At 49.2% G+C, this 27,613-nt stretch overlaps 1 protein-coding gene across 4 annotated transcripts; it reads left to right on the top strand.

Annotated features, from left to right (window-relative positions):
• The first annotated feature begins 283 nt into the window (after positions 1-283).
• Positions 284-27,613, top strand: CABP1 (calcium binding protein 1). Of its 4 annotated transcripts, XM_076353032.1 has the most exons (8): positions 1,045-1,105; positions 13,594-13,842; positions 18,559-18,735; positions 22,404-22,434; positions 23,119-23,262; positions 24,547-24,656; positions 25,066-25,213; positions 26,991-27,613. In XM_076353032.1, exons 2-8 carry the CDS (start codon positions 13,798-13,800, stop codon positions 27,014-27,016), a joined length of 681 nt encoding a protein of 226 aa, XP_076209147.1. In that variant the 5' UTR covers positions 1,045-1,105; positions 13,594-13,797; the 3' UTR covers positions 27,017-27,613. The 4 variants fall into 4 exon arrangements, with proteins under 4 accessions (XP_076209145.1, XP_076209146.1, XP_076209147.1 ...); XM_076353030.1 differs by lacking the exon at positions 13,594-13,842 and having other exon boundaries at positions 284-1,105; XM_076353033.1 differs by lacking the exon at positions 18,559-18,735.

Below are 27,613 nucleotides of genomic sequence, written 5' to 3'. Positions count from 1 at the left end.
CCTTCCCTGGGAGACGCGGGAGCCTCGGGGGTCAGGCCTCCCACCCCCGCCGCCGCCGGGGGCGATGCTCCCGCGGCTCCGGCCCGCCGCTGTACCGGGGGGCTGCGGCCCTGCGGTCCCCCTCCCCGCCGTGCCCGGGGCCGCAGGGCCCTGCCCGCCCGCCGCGCTGCGGGAGCGCCGCCCGCTGCCGCCGCCGCCGCCCGCACCCCCTCGGCGGCGCCGCTTCGCCTGCCGGCGCGCCCCGGCCTGAGCCGGCCCCCGGCGGGGGGAGGCCCCGGCTCACCTGGAGAGGCGGCGGCGCGGGGGGAGCCCCGGCGGGGGACGGTGCCCGCCAGCCCCCCGCCGGAGCGCCCCTTCCGCGGCCTTTGTCTGCGCTGTCACATGGGCCGCGGTGCGGGATTTAAGCGGGTCTCCGCAGGACATGCCGTGAGCGGCGCGCCGCAGCCCTGCCCGCAGCGGCAGCGCTCCGCCCGGCCGGGGATGCGGCTCTAGCGGCCCCGCGATGAGCGGCTCCTCCATGGCGAAGAGCGAGTCCCGCACTTCGCTGCTGAAGGCGGCGGGAAGCCGGAGGGCGGCGGGCGCCCAGCCCCAGCCCCGGGGCAGCCGCGCCCGGGACGGCAGAGGACAAGGCGGGCAGGCGGGGAGGGAGCAGAGCCAGGAGCCGCTCCCCGGGGAGCCCAGTGCCCGCAGGCCGCTCTGCCACCCGGGCGCCCGGGAGGACGGAGCGAGGGGCGCGGGGAAGCTGTCACATGGACGGGGGGAGAGCCAGCCGGAGCCGGCGGAAGGAGGTCCAAGGAGAGGCAGCGGCAAGGAGCCGGTGCGGACATCCAGGCACCACCACCACCTCCCGCCGCACGCCAGCCACGGTCACCCCCAGGACCAGCATCAGCTCTCAGAGAGGGATGGGGAGGAGGCAGAGGAGGACTTTTTCTTCAGTCACAGGCAGAGGTCCAGCAGAGAGTCCCTAAAGCTCTCGGAAGGCGCTTCACCTCTGTCCAAATCCAGCAGCAAGTACTCCACCAAGTCCAGCGGCAGCGATCGCTCGGTGGAAGCGGACCCCCTTTTCCACCAGCTGCACCCCATGCTCAGCTCGGTCTTTGGCCAGGTAAGGGGCAAAGCGCCTCTCGCCCCCTCCCTCCCTCCCTGCCTGCCCTCTGCGCCCCCTCCTCCGGCCCGCTCACGGACCTTCGGCTCCTCGTTCCGGAGCCCCCCGCGCCTCCGGGCGCAGCCCGCAGCTGTAAATGCACTGCTTCCTGACCGCCCCTGCCGAACTTCTCCCGGCGCTGCGGCACCGCCGGGGCGCTGCGGGGCCGGCACCGAGGAGGGCTCCGCGCCGGCGAGGGGGCGCGGGTCGGAGCCGCCCGCAGCCCCCGCCCGCCCGCCCGCCCGCCCCGCCGGGCGCTGCGGAGGGCGCTCTCGGTGGTGCTGGCGGGGGAAGTGCCGGTGCTTTCCCTGTCGCCGGGGGAAGTTGTGGCTCTGCCTGCTGAGGGTGAGAGTCAGAGAAACGGATTTTTAAAATATATTTACTTATTAGATTCCATCTCTCTGGCTCCCCGCCTTGCTTTGCTGTATTTGTTTACATCTCCTTATGGTACATTTCTGTACAATCAGCATATGAATCATTTCTGATGGCAGAAGCTGTCAGGAGAAGGTAGTGGGGAGGACGACAAAAAAAATCCTGACCCAATTCCGAAGCCTTCCCAGTCACTATGTTAGGATGGAACAGATGCTTTCGGTGTTTGCAAGCTCTTTCGGTACAAAGCTGTCACTTTTAGCTGCTTCTGGTAGTGAAATTACCCAACAGGGCTACCCTCTAAAAATGAAAAGGCAGAGGGAGGCTGGCTTGAAATTTTCTTTTAGAGCCATTTACGGATGTTACTGGGAGATGTAATCTTCAGGAAGATTAATGTAACTGCAATCTCCCAGAAGCACAATTATAGGTATAAGCCAGTAGCCTGGGCAGCTAAGTTCCAGACCTGGAAGCGATCGATTAAACCAGAATTATGATTTGTGGGGTTTGTTGTCGTCGGGTCTTTTTTTTTTTTTAAAGCGGGTTTGGGAGGCTTTGCAGGGTGCCCATTCAAATTAAGATTATGGAGAGAATGAGAAGAATTTTTCTAATCGGGTGGAAGGAGGTGATACACCCGTATCAGTTTAATCTGGTGTCAGGAAGTGTCTACTTCTGTTCATCTTGACCTCTCCAGAGAAAAATCAAACCACATTTGTTCTCAACAATTCTGCATCCTCACTGACAGTCTGTTATTTATGAATGTTATGGCTGTGTTTAACTCAGAACGAGTATTACCCTCCCTGTGCCAATGGTGTACCAGAAGTCTAGATTAAAATTTTGTAGTAGCAGTAAGGAAGGGCCTGGTGAGCGGCTTGGTGCTCAACCAGGTTACAAAAAGCTATATTCCAGCACCAGGCTTTGAAATCCGTGGGCTCAGCTCTGACTTGTGCTGTCCCTGTAGTTCTGAGGAAAGTGAAGATGTACCTGAGAACAGATTTTAAATCTATGGAGCTGTATGTCCCCAAAGTGTCAGAAATACAAACAAATCCATGCCAGGGCTCCCACTCACAGAAAGCTCTCTGTTTTGAACTCAGTCCTTACCTGAACGGCACCTTTATTTTACCTGCTTTGCTGCTTGCAGTCCAGTGTGATAAGACACTTCTGAAAGCTGTAAACTTAGAAAAATTTAATTGCAGTATTGAACAATGCCCCTTACAGAAAAGAGACAGATACAATTCTAGTGTTCATCCTTTCACTGGGTACATTGCACCAGTGCTTATAAACAAACGCCAACATCTTTCTTTTAGAGCATAATTTTATTTATTCCCATTTCTCTCCGTATTCATCTCTCACTTGCTTTGTTTGAAGTAACTATGAGAGAACGACCATCTAGTGGAGATTTTAGGACTGGCTTTTAGGAGTAGGCTGTACAGGGGATTTGTGGATACAAGAAGAGGAACTATAATGTGGGATACACAAAGAGCTGGTTACAGGAAGAGAGATGTGAAGATTTTTTTGTAGCGATATCAAAATCCTGGGATGAATAAAGGCCCAAGGATAAGAACTGTGGAAATTCTGTCATGGAACTGGATGATGGATTTCTGTGAGTGAAGAAACAAATGCTAAGCATTGTGTAAAAATGTGAGTAATGTTTTGAGACAGGCAAGGACTTAAACCTGCAGAAGCCGAAGCGGCAGCCTGGGTTGAGGCAGGGTCACAGGTACAGAAATGTCCAGGATTGCAGTATAAGGCTGCAGGTGCTGTAACATCAGTCTGCTCCACATTGTAATTAGAAGAGAGCAACAGCTCAGCAGACAATTTATTTAATACAAGAACTTCTCTCCAGCCCACAGAGCCCACTGTGAAACAGTTTAAACAGTAATTTTGCAGTACATAGAAGGAGAGGAGCACAGTGATGCATATCTGCAGCAGCAGAGCACTGTGGTCCAGCGGCACCAGTATATCTTGTCCCAGCTCTACAGATGTGGAATATCACCCTGTTGTTCCACTGTGGTGCAGTGATGTGGTCACAGATGCAGACACTATAGTGGTACAATCAGATGCGCAGAAAAGATTGCAGGGATGACTTCACAGAGGATGTAATTATTGCAGTAACAGCAAAAAGGAGCAGCCCAGGACTACAGGGTTGTGTCTGAGGGAGGCAGGTTTGTAGCTGTGCAGAAAAAAAGACGGAGTGAAGGCAGAAGTGCCGTGTTTATATAACCAACACAGCAATATAGTGCACTGTGGGTGTGTACTCCAGGAGAATGCTAAGATACTGCCAGGATACAGGATGCAGTGATATTTTATTAATTAGGCTCATGCTATATTGGTGCAGTGATGTTCTAATATAATAAAGTAATATAATACTCTTTTAGGGAATTTTACCATTTTGTAATTGAGTGGTATATGAATTAACAAATGTAGGGTAGTGTAATGATATATTGGTATAAGCCAGGATGTCATCTTAGTCTAATGACATGTTTGCACACTGGATCGGCAAGGCAGCTGCAGAAAAGCACTCTGCTGTGGAGTTTATAGCGGGTTAGCATGCAGTGCTGCACAGCACCGAGTGCCTGGAGAACACAGCACTGACAACACGGTGGTGTGGTAACGCAATCCTGTGGCAGAAGAGAGATGTGATACTGGTGCCATGTGGTAGGAGTTTGGCAGTGCACAGGTGTGACAATTGTGTAGTGTTGTAGCCTGACAGAGGAGTTTAGCAGTCTAATAATGTAGTAATACAATATTCCAGACAGGAGCTATTCTATACAGCAGCGATTACTTCTGGTGTGATATTAGCAAAGGGCTGTGCTGATCTGACAGCACCATCCCGTTGTACCAGAAGACAGCGAGTGAGATGTTACCACCGTGCCGCAGTTTTGGAAGCATGGCTGTGAGTTAGCACGAGGGCAACGCCACAGACTGACATGGTGACAGAAGTGCAGTGTGAGTACGGGCTGGTTAAATTACGCATGTGGTAGTGGGGCAGCAGTGTTTTAAAGTGGCCCTGCAGCAGCGGTAGCTCAGTGCAGTGTGAGAGCAGTGCAGTGACTCACGGGTGCAGTTGGCAAGAGATGCATGTGTGATAATGCAGCAAAGTGGGAAAGTGGAGAGAAAAGGGAGTGTGGGGAGGGCGTTTCATAAAATTTTGGCCTGGTAGCAGGATAGTGTTGGAGTGCCCAAGTGGTAAAGGAGTGTCGTGGAGCAAAAAGGAGCATGCAGAGCAGTACAGCATGACGGTCCTATAGCGCCTATAGTGTGGCTACAGGACACAGTTTAGCAACAGTGCAGTATTGAGCAGTCACACATCCATAACAGCAGAGGAGCAGTGATTCCCTCAGCAGCCGGGATGGCAGTGAGGTGGCAGCCTGGCCTCAGGACAGAGTTTATTAATGTGGCAACAGTAGCAACAGCAGCACAGAGGCTGGGACAGCAGTGCGGTGGCAGCAGGGACCACGATGCAACAGTTTTGTGGCAGCAGGACTCCCGGGGCAGCGGGGATGCGGCAGCTTGGCACTGGGCTTGCGGCACAGCACTGTACAGGTACTGCAGCACAGAAACCCGCCAGTTCTCCTTGCTTCATTCCTCCTGTGCCACAGCGTTGGCCTAGCTGGCACCTTTAAGAAGAGCTTTTTCCGGGCCTTTGCTATGCAATATTAATTTGCAAGTGATCCTGCCATGTGAGACCTGACCGTTTTCAGAGCAGTTTAGCTTTCACACCCTGCCTGACCGTTAAATTTTTCAGTGAAGTGATTCCCCAACAGTTTTCTGTCAATTGCCTCTGGTAGCATGGGGATCAGAGGGTCAAGCAATGCCGTAGGGAATCATTAAATATTTACAGGCTTCTGCTGTTAGCACTGTGGCCAAAGGGGCTTTTGTATTTCTGCTTGCACAGGGAGTTAAAAGCCTCTCCTATCTGCACCGTCTCCCATTCCTGCTTTATTGTCAGCGTCCACATTACCATTAAAACAGGGACGGAATCTTTCTGCATTTCCTGTATCATTTTCCTTTTCTTGTCCTGCTCCATCTTCCTTTACTCCTGGGCGTTAGTTCTTCTTAACAGGTCTTAATGCACCTTACAGCAAACCAGGATGACAGAAGTGGCCCAGTTTTGGGGCAGGATGTGTCCACGGGCTGTCTGTGTGGCAAGCAGGTGTCAAGAACATTCTCCTCTAAACCAGCTGGGAGTGGGTAGGGAAAAAGTGCCTTGTCCAGCCTCTCACCCTTCTGGTCTCCTCATCTGCGGGATGACCTTGTTCCCTCCAATGGCTTCGGCTTCAGCTAATTCTAATGGGAGTTTTGCCCAAGAGCAGTCGCAACATCAGGACCACGCTTGGAGCTCCGCCAACAGAGAGCTGGGGAGCCCTGGCCAGCCCAGCCAAGGGAGAGTAGTTAATGGCTCAGTAATGGAAGTTTTCAGTTGCCCCGGTGTATTAGTGAGGGAGGCTGCAGTGCATTGGGCTGTGCTGGAGTGGTGATGCCAGCGACAGAAACTTTCAGGTGTCGCGCTGTGGGATGGCAAAGGTGAAGGTGAAAGGTCTGGGTTTGCAGGTGCTCGCGTGCTGTGTTGTACTGTGCTGTAAGGCAGGTGAAACAGTGGCATGTCCGGGCTCGTGGCAAACGGAGGACACTCTCTAACAGCTACTCATTTACCATGTTAAATCGGCACAGTAATTTGGGGTGAACAGATTTCTTCTGGCTCAAGATGACCAACCGCTGTAGTGATGCTGATCCCTTAGCTCGCTGGTACAGAGCGTGGGTGCACAGGTTGGGAGGGAAAAAAAACCAGAAGAAACACCGTATCCTACCCCGACTTTTTCTCCTCTTTTTACTGCATCTCTGAAGGCTTGTTCCGGACCCAAAAGGGCCCTCAAAGGGCGCGGAGAGGGAAGGGCGTCCCCGGGGCCGCAGGGGACACCCCTGCAGCCGGTGGTACGCCCCGAGCTGCAGCCGTGCCCGGCCGGGTGCTGAGACGGCCGGGCCCGCCGGGGCTCGCCGGGAAACGCCGCTGAGGGCGGCAGTGCACACCCCTGCTCTCCGCCGCGGGGCGCGGGGGACCCTCCCGCGGGGCTCCCCCGGGACAGCGGAGCAGCAGCGGCTCCGCCTGGTGCGGCCCCGGCCCCGGCCCCGGCCCCGGCCCCGGCCCGGCCCGCCGCGCTCGGAGGCCCCAGGGCGCCCCCTGCTGCGGGCGGCGCTGCGTGGCGCGGCCGGCTCCTGCCGCGGGACCCCTTCCCCGGCCGGCGGGCCCGGCTCGGCACAGACCCGGCGCCCCCTGGGCACCCCGGGCCTGCCCGTGCCGCCGGAGCTTGGCCTCTGCCCGGTCCCCGGGCCGCCCGGTGAGAGCCCCGTGGTTCCTGTGATGTAGGCGAGAGCCGGTCCGGGCGTCCCCCTCATCGCCCGGCGTGTATTCGCAGGGGTCCGGGTACCTGCGTGGGGCTTGTACAGCCTCCTTGCTTCCATCCCTGCATGTGTTGGCACAGCCCATGTCCATGCATGTAGCCTGACATAAAAAGCCTTCGTGTACATGTCTTGTCTGTATACACACAGCCCGTACACGTGCAGCCTCTGCTAAGTCTTCTCTGTGGCTATGCAACCATCTCTGTACATGAGTATGCATTCCTGTGCTTAAAAACGATCAGCGTATGCGTACAGCCCTGCCTGCTGACACCCGCCATACCTTCAAAGGTACGTCTCACGTGTTTTCTATATGTAATGGACATAGACACAGAAAAACACTGTTCCACTTGAGCACATCCACTCAGCTCCTCTCTTGCTCAGCTTGGAGAAAAATTTATCATATTTATTGCTTGTAAAGAGCTTGAGGGTTGGGAGCCAGACATACAGAATCACTGAGGGGCAATGGATAAGCTTCCTGCCTGCAGTGGGTCTGCCAGCAAACATTAATCTTTGTCAGTGATCTACTTTTTAAACAAACTGTTTTAAAAGGATATGGAAAGACATCAAAATAAAACCAAGCTAAAAGAACATTCATTAAATATTCTGTTCATGAAATATACAGCAGCATGATCTAATGCACTGAAATACACAAACCTTCTGATTAGATTCAGCTTATCTTTTGAGAGAAGAAAATCTTTCAATAATAAATTAATCGTCATTTAAATTAGTCCACTGTGCATTCCATCAACCTATACCGCCTTGATTTTTGTTTCATACAGTATTGGGTTTGAACAAAGTGTCAGGGAAGAGTTTAGCTTTAGATGTAGTGGCTGGGCTGCAGGTTTGTCAGCTGAATTAGCTGTGGTTTTTTGTAGCATCGCAGCTTCAGTAACCGTTTTTCCCTGATGAGTCCATGAGTGGTATTGATTTCCAATAACAAGCAGCTATATGGTGTGCATCCAGTAAAAGATGCCTAGCTAACTTTGGGCTCCCTTTCAATAATCCTCTGACATTCCTGTGACCTTAGAGAGCAACAGCAGTGCCCATGAACTTGAGTAATCCTCCAATTTCAATCAAATGCCCCACTTAGAAATAAAGACAAACAGCTGTCGTAGCTTGTATGGTCATATTTAGTTTTTTAGCAGCTTTCTGCACCAGCATAAGACCATGAACTCAATACTCTGTATGAATGAAGTCATTAGCAATATTCTAATATTTCTTCCACCCGTTCCTCCCCTAGAGTACTTTGCACCTTGCAGCCATCTTTGGAAAGAATACATAGCATTACTTCATCCCACACAGATGAAATACATTCTCTGCGCTTGGAAGGAAGCAGGCAACCGTGTAATGTTGTGAGGCATCATGTCACAACGGTTGAAGGCAGGAAGTAGAAAACTGCCAGCAACACCCTGTGTTCTGCTGAAGTAACGCAAAAAGGGTTTAGGTAGTTTGTGACCAGCTGTGTTGAGATATAGCCAGAGATCTCATACTGGGATATACAGTTTGATCCTTCTAAAGGTGCTGTCAGATCCTTACTCAAAATAGAAGTGAGGCAGACCTCAGTTTTATAGTGGCGTATATCATGTAATGCTGCAGGGTTGGAGTATTTGGTTCGTATTGGTTCCCAGGCCTCTGCTCACCTAATGATCCGCTGTGCTTTCTGTAGCACTTCAGTGTGTCAGCCAAACACTGACCCCATGTCCCTTTTACTTTGAAAGAGGTGAGGGAGCCAGGGCAGAATTAGCTGCTTTTGCAGTAGTCCCGGACAGACAGAGAGTGATTCACAATTCTCATATTCCTGAGCAAAGGGAAGGGACCGTGAAAGGTTTGTTTTAAACAATCTTTGTACATGGCAAATTGTCACAGCAGCTTCTGGGCTGTCAAGCTTGTACTTGTCTTTTTGGAGCCCATTGATGATCTTGAAAGCAGAAAATATCCACAACACATTGTGCTCTGGCCAACACATCTCCTGTGCAGGGACTTGGAAGTTGGGCTAGTGCAAAATATGTGGACCAGATCTGCATGGAAGGTGTCAGGAGATGGCACATTCCCATCTCTTTTCATCTAACACAGAATAAAGCCAGCTAATTACAGACAAAGCTGTTCTAAACTGAAGTTGACAGTCCAGGCTTTGTTACCTTGAGAGGGATGGAAAATATCCTTGGTCTTTTTAATAACCTTTCTGTTGTTTGTGATTGAGTATGATCCAATTGCTCTAATGGAGGAGAATATGCACAGCATGAGTCAGCAACACTTTCTTCCTGGAAGAGCTGACAGTAAAGAAAGTTCCCAAACTCTCTGCAGAAATATTCCTCCCCCCAGATGAGGATCTGGACTGCATCCACCAATACCTGCTGGTGCCTCCCCTTGAGATGGACCTGTACTTGTCTGACTGGAATATGGAACAATGCAAGGTTCATTTGAGGTTAGAAGACACCACTCAATGTGCAGCAAAAGCACTTGGGAACCTGACACAGAAGAAGAGAGGGAAGCCAGTTGCAGAAGTTCGGAGTGCCAGGGCATGTTCCAGCAGTCGGGAGCTTTGAAATGAAGCCCTTGACAGCACTGGCAATGGGAGCATGTTAACAATTCCAAATGCTTAGGCTCATCTGAGGTCATCCAGTAAACAAGACTGGGTTGTTTCTTGTAAAATACACATCTATAGCCACCAGCTAAAGGGTGGTTGGGAGCAGATTTGAAAGCTACTAATCAATATGTGCATTCTCCACTCTGTGATAGGAAAAAATAGACCAAAAATTCTTGCCCTGTTAGGATAAATTAAGTAAGGTGGCGTATTTTAAAATACTAAATCTTCGAAGCATGCAGTGGGCTCTTAGGTAAAACTATGGACTTCAGTGAAAGGATGCTAGGAATGAGTTTTCCCTGCTTTACTGTATACTCCCCTCAGAGATTAACCCCCCTACCTACCAACATTGCCCTGTTGCAGTGTTTGTGTTGTGTTAAGAACAACCATCTGATACAATGTTCCACCAAGTGAAAGACTGTGCACTGAAACGGGCCTGACATCTGCACAGTCTCCCTGTACAAATCCATACTTCCACTGGAAATTTTTGCCAAGCAAAGCTACAGTCTGATAAGCAATCCCAAGTTTTGGATTGACTTTTGTTCTTTCTGTTGTGGCTGTTGGGTATTTGCTGCCACTGTATAAAGTTTCTGGCAGCTACCAAGTGATTAGCTATGGTGGGATCCAACATTTTCTTATGGAATGAACATTTCTGCCAAAGGTACTAGCCCGAAGCACAGCAGTGCTGCTTTTTAAAGAATCCAGACACATTAAACCACCTAAATTATTCCCTGTTCAATGCCAAGTCACCCAGCCTCTCCCTGCTCTGTGCTCAGGTCAGTCAATATGCCAAACGCTTCTTTCCCGTGAGCTGAGACCTCGCTCTGTGCCAAACCGCATCCACTGCTCTCCACCTTGGACCTCAGGGGAGAGGAAGGGATGCGGGCACATAGGCAAGACTCGCATTTCACAAAGTTCCTACCGATTTTTAGAAAGTTTGCAACAAAGCCCCAGACCTTAAAAGAACAGTGTGATTGCCACAAAGAACAGTGTGGGAAAACCAGTATACATGCATGTGCAGCCCTCCCACACGCATACTGACTACCCCAGATATAGGCATACCCACAGATCAGCACCTACACACAAATGTTTTTGACACACTTATTCTCAGCATCCTGTTCTCTTACAGCAGCCTCAGTTGGAGGAAGGGAGAAAATATGTTCCTTCTAACCTAATCTTCTAATGACCTTTCTGCCAGCTCCACTTTCCTGCCTATCTCTAAGCTGCCCGTGGTGGTGATGGGAACGAGATCCCAATGTAGAGAGTGATTTTCCTCCTCAGAGGTCAGCAGGGTCTGTCTGCTAGATTGTGATGTGCTGCCCAATTGCTCTTAAGAGATTCAGGGTAAATAAGGAGATAAGAAAATTGTTTACGATCGCGTCTCTTGGGCCCCTTGCAGCTCTGCCAGAGTTCTTGCAGAGTCGAAGGACTGTGACTGTGCTGCAAACCTGGTGCAAGTGGGCTCCCATCACCTCTTCCCTTCCTGGATTGTGAATTCCCTGCCAACAGGTCTCAGCCCTCTCATTCTGCCCTGCCCATTTCCTACAGCTGCCTGCAACTGCAGGGAAGAAAAGCAAGAGAGCAGGCAAACGCGGCAGCATGTCACGGTGGCTGACTCCGAATGCTCTGATACAAGCTAATATTTAGAGGGTGACCATCTCAGCTTTTGTTGAGAGGTTTTTAGAGCTCTGTAAGACATGCTCAACGGCTGTCTTCCAAAGCTGTCCCGTGGCAGTCTGGGGGCTGTGATGGATTGTCCTGCCAGGAGACACCTGACTCCCTTGCTCCGTTCCCTCTCTCGGGGAGGATGCTGGAGATGGGCACTTCTGAATTGCAGGGCATTCCTGGCCTCCGCGCTGCCTGTCAAGGGGAGATTCATTAGCACCAAGGAGGCGATTTTCTCTCTTCTCTGCTCTGGAATTGGAGTCGTTTGTCTCGGGAAGGAGCCCAGGCGCCTTGCTCGCTGCGTTGGCAGCTTCTGCTCAAGGGAGACAAGCAGTTCGTCAATAAACAAGGAGCCTGGGGAATGGCTCCAGCTGACAGAGGACATTATTAACGACCGGCGCTTTGGCCGAGGGTAGATCAGCCTCCCAATAGATGCTTTAAGAGGGGAAAGAGAAATAGAGCTAAAGATGGCAGCCTTGAGAGGAGCTGGGATTTTCGGCATACTCCTGCAAAGTCCCCCGCTGAGAGGCCCAGGGCTGGCACAGCCCCCAAGGAGTGACTGTATATTTCCCCAGCATCAGGGGTCCTCAAACTGGGACAGCAGGAGACAGGCCCAGCTCAGGAACAGTTTTGCTTCCCAGCCCACCAGGGGTAGGCTCTGCTATGGAGGTCTTCCAGGCCAGAGCTTCCCCATCCCCTCTGTCCCTCTCTCAGTCTGCCCTGGGTTCAAGGGGTGTCTTCCAGTATCTGCTACCGCAGCTTCTTGCTTTGGAGGGCCTGTGGACCTTTTTGCAGCTCCTTCCCAGGCCATGCAGTGAAGAAGGTATTGAGGGGATCTAAGAGGAGGCTGTTCTACTGCCTTCACTCTTGGGCAGTGGTTAGTACAAGGAGGAGCAAGAAACACCATCCCACATGGCTGTGCACTTCTGGCTGCGACTGGAACTAGAGAAGCTGTTGACTCTTGTCATAGTTGGGCTCCTAAACTCATCTCCTCAGGTGGAAGAAGCCTCTAAGCTCTAAAGCAACTGTTGCTTCACCTTACAATCATACTTAATTTGCCACAGCACCATCAGGGTGGAAGCAGAGAAATCCCTGCTTTGTTGTGACATTGACAGTTCATCCTTCTCTGTCCTACAGCCCTAGAGCTGCCAGGAGAGTGAGTCCTTGGCTCCTGCACAAAAAAGCACGTGGTGCAAGTGCTCAGCCCATGGGTTAGGTCTTTGCAGAGCCTTTTGTTTGGAACCACACTTGCAAACAAAGTTGTAAAATCATTCAGCTGAACACCTGAGTGTCCAACCAGCCTGCTGCATAGACAGGGTGTAGGATCAGTGTCATCTAGGTCTTCACAGTTCTTGAGGGAGATAGATCTTCATGCCATGGGTTCTTATCACTGTGGAGCTGCAGCTGTGATGGCTTCATAGCTAAGGGTGCATTCTCTATCCTGTTCAGATCCTGTTGCCTGGGTGTGAGGGTGAGTTTTTTATGCAATTTAAATCTCTTTTCAGATTGAATGCTCTTATGCTCAGCCTGAGATCAGAGGAAAATGTACTGGGGACTCATCCCTTTTCTTTCAGAGATTATTCTGTTACCATAATAGGCCTAAAGTCCAGAGTTCAGAGCTGGCTCTAGGTTTAGGAGCTCCTTATTTATTCCAGGACTTGGGTTCTTGGAAATGGAATGGATGGATCCATTGTGTTGGCCCAAATTCTTTGCTTCACATTAGCCAGCCTGGGGCTGTTCAGGTTTAGGATTCAGGTGTGAGCCCATCTTTGGCAGACTTGTGCAGGTAAACCACCAGTTGATTTCTACTTGCAGAAAGCTGGAAAAACTTTACCACAAGACTGGCACAACATCTCTCCCTTGTGGTTAAAAATTACGATCCTGGGGTTGAGAGTGTTGTAGTGTCCCTGGACGGCTGCCTCCAGGCTTGCTTCTGCCAAAGCAGGAAAAGAATGAGGGACTTTTATGTCTGCTGGTATTTATAAGCTGAAAGAGGTCCCACCCAGATAAATGGTCCATTTCTGCTCTGAAACGAGCTCTGGACTCTGCTCCAAGCCCCTAAGAGAATTGCCTTCTGGCCAGCCTAGGTCTCTGGTGACTGAAAAGCCGAGAGGAGTTAGAAGGGGGGTGGGTAGGGATGCGATGTTCAGAGGCTGTGTGGAACTCAACTAGCTGGATTCACTGAACTCATCACTGAAATCACTTCTTGCGGTGCCTCTCTGTTTTAATTCTCCCTGAATCAGCCCTCTCCCAGGAGTGAAACAATCTTGCCTGCAGATTGAGGGGGGTGGGAGGGATTTGAACATTAATCTGATGTAGATTATACATCCGCCTCCCTCTCTCTCCCCTTCTCACTCTCTCTCTCTCCCTCTCTCTCCCTCTCTTTCTGTCTGTTTCTCTCCCCTCCCTCTCCTTCCTGCTTCATCTCTTCAAGAAAGTGAACATAAAGTAAAAACACGGAGAGAGAGAGGCAGAGAGAGAAAAAGCTCCCTGAAGAGGGAAGCCCCAGCAGCCAGTAGCTGTTTGGATTTGCCTGGCACTGCCTTTCTTGCTTTACTCCCAAGGAATACCTTTAATGGGATCAATTGCTTCAGTTCCTTTATAACCAAGTCCACCGGAAAGGCAGACTCAACATATTATGGGCAACTGTGTGAAGTCTCCACTGAGAAACCTCTCAAAAAAGGTATGTTCCCTGAATCAAAGTGCGTTGTGCATTTCCAGCCCTGCTTCTTGGGATGGGTGACGTCGTGGGCAGATGGGAACGGGAGGTGGGAGAAACGCAGAGATGTGTACAAAGTGTTCAGCTCTCTTCACCAGTCTTTTTTTGTAAGAGCTGCTCATGCAAGTGCAGCCGTTAGAGCCCAGGATGCTGGGTGCCACAGCATGTGTGTAAATAAACGTGTGCGTATGCATGCACATGAGTAGGCTTGTGTCCTGCTTCGTGTGCGTGTGTATAGCTGTCCTCTGGGTACGTGCAAGGTTGTGCTTGTTGATGTGCACAGTATGCTGGCACACATCGTCTATACGGGCATCTTAATGTGTGTGTATACGTGTGAGTTTGTGTGTGTGTGTGTGCATGTGCTTCAGTCGAGAAGTATCTGCATGAGTCTAGTCGTGTGTCATTTCTGTAGGGACATATATTCATGTACATGTGAATGGGCATGTATCTGTACGTATTCCTGTTGGTGTGTCAGAATATGCACACCTGATGAGCCCATCTGAAGTATGTGTGTGTCCTTAGCTCTTTATGTCCCTACGTATGCATCCTGAGGTGCGTGAGCAGGCGTGCAATGTTTGTTGTGAGTGTATAGGGGGGGAATTTGTGTGTGCCACACACATATCCCTGCTTGTATGGCGCTCTGTGTGTGTATACCTGCTAGTGGATGTCCTCCAGAAGTCTGTCTGTAACAACAGATGCATGTGTTGTTATGTATATCCATCCTTGCATATGCACACATCTAGTTTTGTTGGTATGTGTTTGGGTACAGAAGTGTGTGTTTCTCTGTGATCTGTTTGTCCATGCCTCTGTTTGTGAGTGGATACCCTGGGCCCCGGCTGTGTGTTTGTGCATCATGTCACACGTCAGCATGGCCCATGCGTCTACATGCTGGACTTCATCTGCGAGCTGCCATGTGTATCTGTTAAGGCTTCAACGCACTGTCTGCTCTGTGCTGAGGTTTTACAGTGATCCCAGGATGAATTAGATTCAGGAACGATTCTGCTGTTAGGGACTAGATTGAAATGGGAATGACATGCCCCAGAAATTTTTCTTGTTTGACTGAGGAAGGTCTTACAGCACTGTGTACCTGTCAGCCGCATGGTTCTCACTTAGCATTGCGGCAAATCTAATAACTCAGCAAAAAGCTATGCAATTCACTCCTCATAAATGAAAAAGTTATGCTAAGCATCCGAAGTATTGCAATGAGGAGCTACCTCTGTGGAGACCTTGCCAACAGTGAAGTGCCACTGCCATCAGGATGCTCCACCCAGGAGACCTTGCCACCCGGGAAAGCTCCTCTGGGAGGGAGCTGTTGGAGAGAGGACCTCCCTAGCAGGGAGTTTCTTCTGGCCGAGATTTGCCTCTTCTGTGTAGAAACACAGTTTGCTTGTTATCTCGGTTGCTACAAAGCCAGCAATGGCACAGTGCTGCTGCAGGGGAGCTGGGATACACGAGGAGGGCATTCATCACCAAGCAGTTAGACAGTGCTGAGACCAGTCCCTAGGTCAGGGTGACCTTCAGGGAGAGGCAGAAGTAGTTGAGGTTTACCCAAATGTTGCACATATGAAAAACCAGCTTGGTTACTTGTAGGTCACCTCCAACTTGCAATAAAAGGAGTTGGCTGCAGCTGTGCTCAACATGATCAAGGCGATTGCAATTAAAGTCTGACGTGTGGCCAGACTTCTCGAATCAAAATGGTTTCAAGAACTTATAAGCTCTATGTCATCAGTCTTTTAGGTAATTCATGCTTTCATTCCTAAAAGCTGCTTCAAATAATGCACTTTGTGCCTAGTTAGAAAGCCTGGAATGACAGGACTAAAGAGCAAAAGTTGCAAAGCTGAATTAGAGAATTTCTCAGACATCGCTCCAGCCAGCCATGAATTAAGGCCTCGGGCACTCATCCTGACAGGCCCTGGGGCTCTGCCGTTCTTTTGATCACGACACACATGATTAGAGTGGAGACTTTGCAGGTCAGTCTTAACATTGCACAACTTCACTTGGCTGTTTTATGATCCCGGTCTTTTCTCTCAGATTTTACCTTGGGCAAACTCATTTTGCTGAAAGGGTAAAGAGGAGGGACTGTAGACACCGTGTGTCAAAGCTGCTCTTGGGTGACAGACTGATCTCTTGAATACATGATTTCAACCCGAAATTTGGGAGTCGCTCCCAGGCACCGGCTGGCTTGGTCTGGGACTGGCTGACATGGGGGTACCTTGCCTGTTTTGGTGGCAATGCTCAGGCTTTGTCTCCACAATGTCCATTGTTGGCAGCTTCGCTTTCCCACTGTCACAGTATCCCCCTGGTGATCCCAGCAGCCAGCCTGGCTGCCTTTCCCTCTGAGAGGCACTGCAGTCAGGATGAAGAGGCCCCTCTGGGCTTGCCGCTCTGCAAAGTCCCTCTGACATGCAGGCAGGAAAATGAAGTGAATCCTGTTGTGCTTCTGCTGTGCAGAAAGAGAAAGCTTTGGCATCCAGGTCCCTCGCTTTGCCACCCTTCACCATCACTACAGCCATCTCTAAATCAGCCCGGTCTCTTCCCTCTCCACAATCTGCTGGTCTCACACAGCCAAGGGCCGGACTCAGCCAGGAAGGGTAGTGTTCCTTTGCTCGGGGAAGGGACAGGGAAAGCCTGAGCTCCCTAGTCCTGTCCTTGCATTTTCCTTGTGCACGCTGCTGTTTCCCCTGTAATGGGCGGCTGATGTTGCTTTGCCCTGTACCCATATCACAGCTCCCTTTCCGGCTCTGTTGGGACGTAGGAGAAACGTGGTGGAGGGAACTTGTGGGGACACTTGCAGGAGAAACCTGGGGGGCTGCTGGCAGAGGGAACATCAAATGCCATAAATCTTGCCTGCAGTGGCAGAGTGGGGCAGGGATCCCCTGTCGGGGTCTTGCTAAGAGGTGCACCTTGTTGTCCTGGCACTGCGTCGGGCTGTCTGGTCAGGATCCTTGGTGGCTCTTGGCAACTGTTTCGTCAAACTGGCAATCTCTATCCGCGCTGGAAAATAATGGGATGACCGTTCTGTGGTACTGCTCTGTGGCTTGGTAATAAACTCTATTGACTGGAAGGGTCAGCAAACAAGGATTAGGGGCTGTGGGGTCTTCGATCTTTCACGTGGCTTCGCTGGAATTAAACACAGAACCAATGTGGGCTATTTTAAGTGATTCATATTATTTGGTATATTAAACTGAAAAATGTGCCAGGAAATAAAGCTGATAATTTTGAAAATACATTGCACTGATATCACGAAGCTGTGCAGTTCAACACAGATGCCTTGACATTTAGCTGAGCTAGTAACATGCCATTTGTGGACGGATGCTCATCTTTCAGGTTTTTAAGGACAAGCGTCCTATGTGTCAGATTTAATCAGAGACAGATTTCTTCCTCATCCGTGACTGCAACGAAAATGCTTTTCTGCTTCATCATTTTCTTTCTCCATGGCTTGCTTTTTGAGTTGTTTTTGTTTTGATGCTTGATATTCACATGACATTATACATGAGCAGATTGGTGTAAGACTGTGTACAAAAATGTGAACTACAAACCATGTGTGCAATATAATAGCACATGGCAGACACAACAAGTAGATACAATAGACTCGGACAAGTGTGAGTGGGACGTGTGTATGTATCTGGTCTTTTAGCCTGAAAAAGCACCTCTGGCTTTAAGGAAAGGGTTAATAGAGACAATGACAATTGACAGAGCTTCTCTGATCACCCCTGGGAACACTGGCTGTAAAAGTAGAATCATTCCTGAAGAGGAATCTGATGTATGATTAATGTTTATTCTATAAAACCAAGGGTCCTGTGGGTTGTGCTGGCTTTTTATAGCTGCATGGGAATATCAGGATAAGAGTTTTCTTGCAGAGCCAGGGAAATGCATTTCTATAAAAGGAAAGCAGTGCCTCCTTATAAAATCCAGTGCTGGATTCTGGTCTGGAGCCCTAGCTTAGCAGGACGTGTGCACTTAGGAAAACGTGCAAATGCAAACAGACAAAAATGTTGTGCTCGTGCCTGATCTCCACTTTGGGGCTGTCAGTGATTAGAAGAAGCCAGTGCAGTATATGCCTGAGACCCTGAGGATGGAACTAATTAGAAGTGGCATAGGGAGTGTGAGCCTGCAGTGGGCAGAGCCACCTGATGCTGTAAGCGGCCTTCTAATAATATTATAAAGCGTGTGATGCTGTGTTGCTGAAATGTAACACGGAGCCTAATGCAGGGTCTTTGTGCAGGCTCTGCCTGGTCTCCTGGGGATGCCCTGGCCGACGTGGCTTTGTCAGCAGCTTCACCCTGGGCACAGGCTGGCACATGTACTGTTAGGTTGGGGCGAGCTCATCCTTTGCAGCTCATTCAAGGGATCGTTAACTCTGGGGCTGATAGTGGGAGTGTGGCCTTTGGGCTGTGTCTGGGTAGATGTGAGCAGTGCTGAGAGTTTGATGTCATTTCAAAGCAAAATTCTCCTGGTTGCTTGTACTTCTATCAGCTTTTGAAAGTGAACTCCTGGACTTACTGCTTCTGTACAAATCCTAATAGACCAGTGGGGGGGACGCAGCATGGACCAGATGAAGGAAATTTAGCAATAATGTCTCTGCAAGGTGGTTCATAAAACTTCAGAGGAACGACTGGGCGAGATGGGGAGGTAACATCCTCTGTTGTGTTGTTTGCTTGCTGCTGGTTGGCTGGGAAGATCCGCCATGAAGAGAAGACGTGCTATAAGGCTGTCCAGACGAGCGAAGACGGGCCGTCGGCTTGCGAGTACCAGGGTCCGCTCATGGTGCTGGCCCAGAACTGCGCCGTCATGCACAACCTGCTGGGGCCAGCATGCATCTTCCTGAGGAAGGGCTTCGCAGAAAACAGGCAGCCTGTACGTAAGTTACACCCAGCCGGGCGAGACACGCACAAAGCCACGTGGACGTGAGCCGGGGATGCGGAGCTGCCCGCACGCTCCATCTGCGTGGAGCTCTGTAACCCCCAGCCCTGGGTCTCGAGCATCCCGGCTCCAGCTCCAAGTGCAAATACAATCACAGGCAAATGTCTAACCCGAAGGATGTGCAGAGATATCCCCATGCATAAACACCAAGAAAGGAGGAATCTAAAAATGCAGCTATGGAAGATAGATCCAAGCCTACACTCAAGTAGGCATAATCATACGGACTCAGGAGAAGGACTTAGGACTTCAGGACTTACATAATCATATGGAGTCAGGAGGAGTCCAGTGTTCAAAGCTGTTATTCCAGCAAGACATCCACATCTCATTCCCAGAGGCTCAGATTAGCATTTAAGGCCTAAATAGCCACTTAAATGCAAATCAGGACATCCATATTGGGAACAAGCCATCCCACAGAGATGCCCATATTTGATACTGCTCCTATCAGCTCACAGTGAGCACGCTAGTACCAGCAGAAATAAGCATGCATCTGCCTCCTCACAGATGCCCAAACGCAATCTCTTATACACTATCATACACAGCCCGACACTGCAGCAATCCCAGCCAAATAAACCAAAGAACATCAGTCTGTCCTCGTATTTGCAAATAGTGCCAGACTACCAAATGCTATTACCCATACACACACAAATAACAAAACTACATCCATCCATCCCCAGTCACACCTATTTGTAACTATGTGTTCATATGCATCTAATGTATGCATTTATATACCAAAAATAAAAATATGTGTTTGTATGTAAATTCAAATGTATACACCTGGACATGTTAAATATACAGAAATACGCACCCCGGTATTGTATCTTTACAAGAAGTAAAACATATTTTTGCACATAAACATTTGATTGCTACAATAACATGAATTTAAAGACATACACAAACATATTATTAACACACTTTTTATGGATACGTATGAGTGAATATGTGCACTGTCAGATATTCATCCAGTGCATCCCATGTTCTTCGGGTGAAACAAAGCTCACCCCAATTACCTGAGAGTCAGAGCTTTCTTGCCTCTGTAAGAAATCTCTGTCTTACTCGTGCATTCATATGGTTATCTACAGCTGTGGGAGACACCTAGATCTTCATCTCTGAAACCTCTTCTTCAACCAACAACCCAAAAAAGAGTCATTATTTGTCATTATTGATCAAATAGCTTTTGTTCTTCCTAACCTTCAGCCACTAAGTGATCACATATTCCTTGGTTCACTAAAACACAAAATGTAATATTCTTACACAAGCACACGTGCACACATGCACAGAGCTACCCAACATAGGTCCAGCTCCCTAGTGGAAGGCTCACAGCTGGACAGGTATCCATCCTGTTTAGGCCCTGGAAACTCACAGTGCCATAAGAAGTTTCCAGAACAGGATTAGCGATGTCTCTAACTACCCTGGTGTAGAATAAGTGCATCTGATAAACAGCTTTACTTTTACTGACTCTCGAGACCAACAGGATTTATTGTGCATAGAACAGAAATAAATGAGGGTAAGACCATTACGTATAATGGACTCTCTGAGGGTCACCTCTGCTCATATCTAGGAGCTAAACTCTCTGAACAGTTTTATTCCTCTTTCCATATGTTCTCCAAAAGCTTTAGAGTGATTCAGCCCATTTCTTCCCAAGCAATTTTCCTCCTTTATCATTTTAGGGGATCTTCTTTCAAATTTAAAACAGAAAACCTCTTCCTGACGTTAGTTATTGCTTGAGTCAGATTTTTGGAGGGACGTAAACCCTCCCCCTCCTTTTGCATTCACAGTCTGTGGCTCTCTGGTGGTAGAATCTGCATGTGCAAAGATACGCACAGAGCCCTGCAAACGCAAATGCCTTGGTGTGCAAAATTAGAGCCGGTGCTGAATCCCCCATTTCTGACATGTTTCAGTCATGTTGGTTGCAACGTGGTCTTCAGTGAGTAAGGAGGAGAATGGTCTTGTGACGACTGCACTGGAGGAAGGCCCGAGTCCTACCCCAGCCACTCTCACAAGACAGCAGTTACCGCGGGTGAGTCACAGCACCGTTTGCACTGTGGTGGTTGTAATCATACCCCTGCATCTGCTGCCGTGCCGATCGGCACACAGCAGTATCTCCAGGGACTAATGTTTGCGAACTCTGGAATGAGGTGCACAAGGTGTTGGTACTGATCATGGGTGGCTTTCATCTGCTATTTTGTCTAAGGCGGGAGGGCAGTAATGCCTCCTGCATCCGGTCTAAGGAGTTTGAATTGTTTTATTACTTGGTGTTGATGAAAGCAGAACAAATGGGATGACATGTTTGAAAATACCGGGTCTGTGAAGGATGAAACGGCAGAGCCAGCGTGCTCCAACAGTTCCATCCAGCACAGAGATGCCTCTGGGAAGGTTATGAGTGGTAAGCTGGTCATTTTTCTGGCACAGCCCACTTTTGCACAGACGTAAGCCAGTGTGTGTCCTAGTTTGCTATGCACTCTGAGCAGCTGCCATTAGAGTTTCCAGAGGAGCCTGTAGTTAAATAGCAAAGGATCATCCTTCTCAAACTGATCAAGGGCACCGTTTCCAGGGACGTGTGGTGAAGCTGGAGGACACCTGGAAGGCAAGGAGAAACTCCCCACGGTTGAGGGGAAAAGCTGAGAGTGAGACGACAAAAGAGATCGCGTTTCTGTGTTTCCAAATTCTCAGATGTTTTGGATTTGCCCGGGAGCCATGAGAGGAATTAGAAAGGGCATTTAAACCAGAAAGCAGTGCATTTCCATGCTCATCTCTTCTTCCTGGTCCAGTGTTGGAATTTTCCTATACTCTTTTATATCCTCCCCCTTCTTCCAAGAAATTCAAATTGGATGTTTGAAGTTGCAGTGTTTCCTGAACATGGTGAATCCTTGTCCTGTTTTGTTTTTAGATGACCTTCATGATGTATATGTTGTGTGTCTGCCTTCATGCCTGGTTTCAGAATGCTTGTGTATGGAGTTGAGGCCGGGGGGAAGGGGGAAGTTCCTACCTTTTTGTGGGGACTGACTGTAGGAGATGGCACTGGGACGCTGGCTGTAAGAGAGCTCGTGACTGTCACTGTCCTGCCAGAAGGACAGGGATCAAGCAGTGATCCAAGCAGACGATGGTATAGACCTGCTGGTTACAGGGACTGCTTCCAGCTGTTTTGATCTGGCTGTGTCAGCGGGAGGTGCGGTAGGAGATACAATCAGAGCTCTAGAGGAGATCATAACTGCTGCAGGGACAGTCTCTGCTCCAGACTTGGTGCTGGGGAATGATGTAGGAGCTTCACAAAGGTGCTCATAGTAGCATCAGGTGGGGATGCCACACGTATTGCTGTGCTGGCCCAGGTCTCTTCTATTTTGAGGGAGCACCCGTCATCCCCCTGTCTAGCAGATGAGAGGGAGAGGGGCTTCCACAGAAAAGTGTGCAGGCTAACACCCCTCCCGCTGGGGAGGAGAGCTGGGAAGCCTTGCTAGGTAGATGGTATTAAACATGTCATCACCTTCTTGTTTCTTCTCTCACTTTCTGGCTTGTCCCAGAACTGTTTGCACCAACAAGTGCTATTCTGAAACTATGTTTGTGGCAAGCAAATGGCTTTAACATAGTATGTTCTCTTTCTGCAGGATAGAGAACTGCGTCCGGAAGAAATTGAAGGTAAAATTTGTCACTCCTTCTGTGTCACCTTACTCCCTGCCCAGTAAAAACCTGCTGGCTGGCCCTTCCAGGTTGGCCCCCGTGGGGTAAAATAATTTGGGGCAAATCAAGGGAGATGATTACTGGAATAATTCCTGGAAACCCCAGCAAAAGAAATAATATGTAAAACTGCAGGAGTGCTGACTGTGAAGGAATTTGCATCCATTCCAGCTTCTTCAGGGTGGGAGGATAAGTAAAGTAATGGGATATTGGCTGTCAGGGAACTGCTGTCCACCCCAGCTCCCACAGAAAGTGTTGTAGAGCATGATACAACAGTATGGCTCCAGGGAAGCTGTTTTACCTGCTGATCCCTACAGTGGGGGCTATATAATGCAGTGCAGGGGTAAAAGTTGGGAAAACTTATTAGTTTCAGTTTCTTTAGGGAGTGCAGTTTAGCAATGATCAGTTTGTGACACTTGTAGTCCAAGCAAGCTTTCCTGTAAGGAACGGGTCAGCAGTGCTGCTGATAGAAGAGCTTAACATTGCTGCAGTCATTGCCTCTTTGCAGGGCGATCTGCTGGGAAAATATGGAGTGTCTTAGGGAGTCTGGCCTCATAAAGTGCTGCTGATTCTGGGGAGGTTTCTTGGAAAAGGTATTTCAAGCCGTCACTGACAATATTGTTCTTTTTGGTTCCACTCCCACAGAATTAAGAGAAGCCTTCAAGGAGTTTGATAAAGACAAGGATGGGTTTATTAACTGCAGGGACCTGGGGAACTGCATGCGAACCATGGGCTACATGCCTACTGAGATGGAGCTAATAGAGCTCTCCCAGCAGATCAACATGAACCGTGAGTAATATCCACCCAGCTGTACCTCCCTGTTGTTGCTGTGTCTTGCATCATTGCCTCGGGCTCTCTTAGTCTCCTGCTGTCTCTTTTCCTTTGGATTTCCTCCCCTCTTCTTTCCGTTCTCATTTTCACGCCCTATCATCTCTCCTGTTTGCTTGTGGTCCCTAGAAGTTGATGCCTTTGTTTTTTGCTTATCAAAGAGACTGTGTGGACTGTGCTGTATGGGAACAGTGAGTGAAAGGGTTGTCCTTCGTGCTTATGCTGTCAGGTATAAAACTGCTCTTGATGTGGGCCGTTAGACATCGGTGCACAGGTTGTGGGTGTTGTCATATTGAAGCTGTTGTCAGATGGTGTCAGACTGAAGAAAGAGCCTGGGAAGATGGAGGCGCTTTGGTCAGATGGGTGATGGATGGGCTGTTCACTCTGCGGTGGTTGTTTGTGGATCTGCTGTGTGCCTGGGGATGGGCTGCAAGCGAGCTGTGCTGGCAGTGTCAGATGGGGGCATCTGCTGGAGTCATGGAAAAATGTGACAAACGTGTCCAATTCACTGTGACTGTGTTTGTGCCCCTTGTCTTTCACCATCATTTTTTGTCACCTCTTGTCTGTGGCAGTGCAGGGTATTACCCTCAGCCAGGTGGGAAAAAGGATATTTAGTGCATGTTATTTCTGACACATGATGATGTAAAAAGGACAAGTTACTTGGACAAGGGAAGGAAAACAGTTGTGGCATATGCAACCAGTCACACACAAAAGCAGCTGATAACCCTGGCATACAAGTGCTTAGGAATTTGAGAGTGTTACTGCCAGCTTTCAGATAGGGGACAAACAAGGAAAAGGACTAATACAATGAATAAACAGTTGGACATACGTTAGCCACTGCTAATGGAACAAGATTCCACCACTGCTGCAGGGCACTGCCCAGGCCATGCAGGAACATCATGCTGTGCCCTTGCCATACGTACCCTTTGGCACAGGCGCAGCAGAGGGTTGCTATAAGCACTAGAATGATCAAGCCTCTAATACCTAGTACGTGATGCCATAAGGATGTGACAGTCCCTGGCAGCCTAGGATGGAATAGCTTGGGCTCATTCCGCCTAGCCCGCAATCCAGAAAATATAAAGACAGTGTAAAACTACCTCTGCTTTTCCTTCCACTGTCCTGCGCCTTCTGTGCTTTGCTTCCTGGAGAACCAAGCCCTCTCTGGGGCACACAGAAGTGCAAAGTGAGTGCTGGGCTTGGCTAACGTATGGAGTTCTGACACACGATCTTTCATCCTGTCCCAAGTGGGTGGCCATGTGGATTTTGAAGATTTTGTTGAGCTGATGGGACCAAAACTGCTGGCAGAAACTGCAGACATGATTGGTGTAAAAGAGCTCCGTGATGCCTTCAGAGAGGTGAGTGCTCCCTACCGCGTGCCCCCCAGAGAGGTGAGCAACAGGAGACAGGAAAGAGAGAAGACCCACTGGGGAAGAGAAGAGGAGGAGGAGAGAGCAGCACAGTGGAAGGCAGAGAAAGAGCCAAGCCAGGCATGAAACAAGGGAGGAGCAGAGAAAGTCACTAAGATAAGGGAACCTTTGAGGCAAGGAAGAGGAAAGCTGATGCAGACACAGGAGTTATGAGGGGTTTCTGAGGAGAAAAGACAGACTGGATCCAAAAGGCACCCAAAGGAGGAAAAGGAGGGACACAAAAGGAATGCAGGAAAAGTAGGGCACTCAGGAGCAGGACAATACAAAATCCAACCTAGAGCAAGATCCATTTCCATTAACTGTACTTCCCCTGCTGGTATTTTTCATGTACTTGCAGTTTGACACCAATGGTGATGGGGAGATCAGCACCAGTGAGCTGCGAGAAGCCATGAAGAAGCTACTAGGGCAGCAGGTGGGCCATCGGGATATTGAAGAGATCATCCGGGACGTGGATCTGAATGGAGATGGGCGTGTTGATTTTGAAGGTGAGAAGGGATGAACGCTCCCTGTCCATCTGCTCTGGTGTGAGTCAGAGTTTCAGCTCAGAGGCGGAAGCAGAAGGGAAGATTTGCATGCTCAGGGCCCAGATATCTGAAGTATGGAGAAGAAATCAAACAAGATTTTTTTTTCCTAGTCAGCTGAGGAGAATGGAGAACATTGGCCCATACAGGAAATTCCTCAGCTGAAGTGTTCATTTGTGTACTGCATCTCAGTTTCAATTGGGTCTCCATAACTCTAGCATGGTAAGAGGGATGCCCTGTCACAGAGAAGCAGGTTCTGGTGCACACATGCTGTGCCAGCCTTCTTTTTATGGGGCATTTTCCTTTCTGTTAAATCTATTGCAAGAGCTGTGAGGAGGCTGGATTGGTTTGGAGAATGCATTGCACCTTCCATTTCCTCTGGCTCACCTTGTTATCTGGGCTTATAGAGAATTTGTTTCTGTGCCTTTATGCCAGAAGATGGTCATGTGCCAGATGTGCTCACTAGGACTGCAGATATCTGATCTAGAGGTATCATGTGAAATCCTAGAGAGAATTCATTTCTTCTCCCACTTTTCATGCCAGAAGGACTTGGAAAAATAAGAGTGGTTAGGCTACTATCCTAGCCATTAGCCATGGCAGGAGCAATATTAATAGAGCTCAGGGTTTCTGGCAAGGGAAGCAGTCGATATCAGACAGCTAAGCGGATATAAGAGCTGGAAGGTGTGAGAGCATGGCAGGCTGCTTGTTTTCCTAGTGCAAATCCAGATGTCCCTTTGCAGTAAGGGTGAAGCACAGGAACTACAGAATTAAAATAAAATTTTTTGGCTCAGAGGCATTTCTGAGTCTCCTACATGACAAGGACTCTCAGTCCTCAGGGTTACAGAAGCTTCTGAGGGCTTTGAAAATGCTAAAAAACTGGAAGTGTCTCCCTAGAAAGTATCTGGTAGCTGCAGTTGTTCTAATGCACTGGCTGATTACATGACAGTAGCTCTCCTTGCTTCCCGCAGCTAAATTATGTTAGACAGCTAAAATACATGAAATGCTATCCCAGTATCATTTTCTCTGTGAGTTACTGCTTTAGTTGTCAAAGGACAGCTCCATCAATGGAAAAGGAGAAGTCAAGGGGGTAATTTCCACTGCCCTCCTCTTTGAGGAGTTATTAGTTCCTTGGCAATTCAAGTGCAGAATGAAAACACATTTATATTTGATGGCATTTACACTCAATTTCAACAATTGTAATTGACTTCACAAGCTGCAGGGTGGTGAAGAGAGAGATCCAGGGTATCCTTACAGTTAACCTGTATCTTTAAAAACAAGAAGTCCATCAAAGTAAACTTTTTTCTGCAAAATGCTGGTACCTACCAAAACACCAGTGTTTTCCCACACTGGTGTCTCTGTGAAGTGGCAACCTTACTAAGAAATCATACTGTGTTCCCAAGACTATAAATCAAGGTTCCCTGAAGTTACAGTGAAGGGAGACAACACTTGCAGTAGTGTCTTACAAGGGGTTGCTTGTGCAAACAAGACTGTACACTGGCTGGGAAGGAGTCCGAGGCAATGAACTGACCTGCTAGTGGGATCATATCACCGTATGTAATGCAAGGATTAAAGCCCATTTTGTGTGAGCTCTCCAGGGCCAGTCATGGAGTGGCACAGACCTGCTGGCAGTGTGTGGACTCTCGGTTTCACCCTGGCTGCATGCTATCTCCAGGGAATGAGAGCTGGGTTGGGGACCATGGATGCCTTCTGCTTCAGGGCTGTCTTTTCTTGTTGATTGCAGAGTTTGTTCGCATGATGTCCCGTTGAAGATTATTCTCAGCTAAAGAAGAATCAGCACCTTAGAGAGGGCAGAAGAGGACCTAGATGGAGCATCTAGCCCCGATGTTCCCACATGAAGGTTTATCGGCTGGCTGCAATTGGGACATTGCAAAACGACCTGCTGCTCCTCCCTCATGGTGGTCCCCATGCCCCTCCACCCTTTCACACTGTGAAAGACTTGCAACTTCCTACAACTGGAACCATTCCTTGGAGATGATTGCAGGAAACTGCAGAGCCAGGACTTGCCATGATGCTTTCATGGGATATTTGCAACTTTAGACTCCTCCTCCCCAGCTTTATTCTCCCACCAGCTGCTGCAAAGCAAGAGCAGGAGAAATCCTCTTGGCTTGGTGGATGAGAGCAAAGCCATTGGGACTGGTGGCAGCCTCAGGGCGTGCTCTGCACTTCTTGGTTTCCCTTGGTGAACCGTGTCTGTGTTTGCTGTCTGTGTGTGTGTGTCTGTCTGTGTGGAGTTATTTATGCTTCCTCGGCACATATTCGCATCTCCTGTGGTTATGTTTACCAAGAGTAAATTCAAATACATGTCTTGCGGGGGGAAAGCGATAAATATGCACGCTAAAATGA

This window comes from Aptenodytes patagonicus, chromosome 15 (genome assembly GCF_965638725.1).
Source record: "Aptenodytes patagonicus chromosome 15, bAptPat1.pri.cur, whole genome shotgun sequence".
NCBI classification, from domain to species: Eukaryota; Metazoa; Chordata; class Aves; order Sphenisciformes; family Spheniscidae; genus Aptenodytes; species Aptenodytes patagonicus.
The sequence above is the reverse complement of the archived record's forward strand: the minus strand, read 5'-3'. Positions and strand labels throughout refer to the sequence as shown.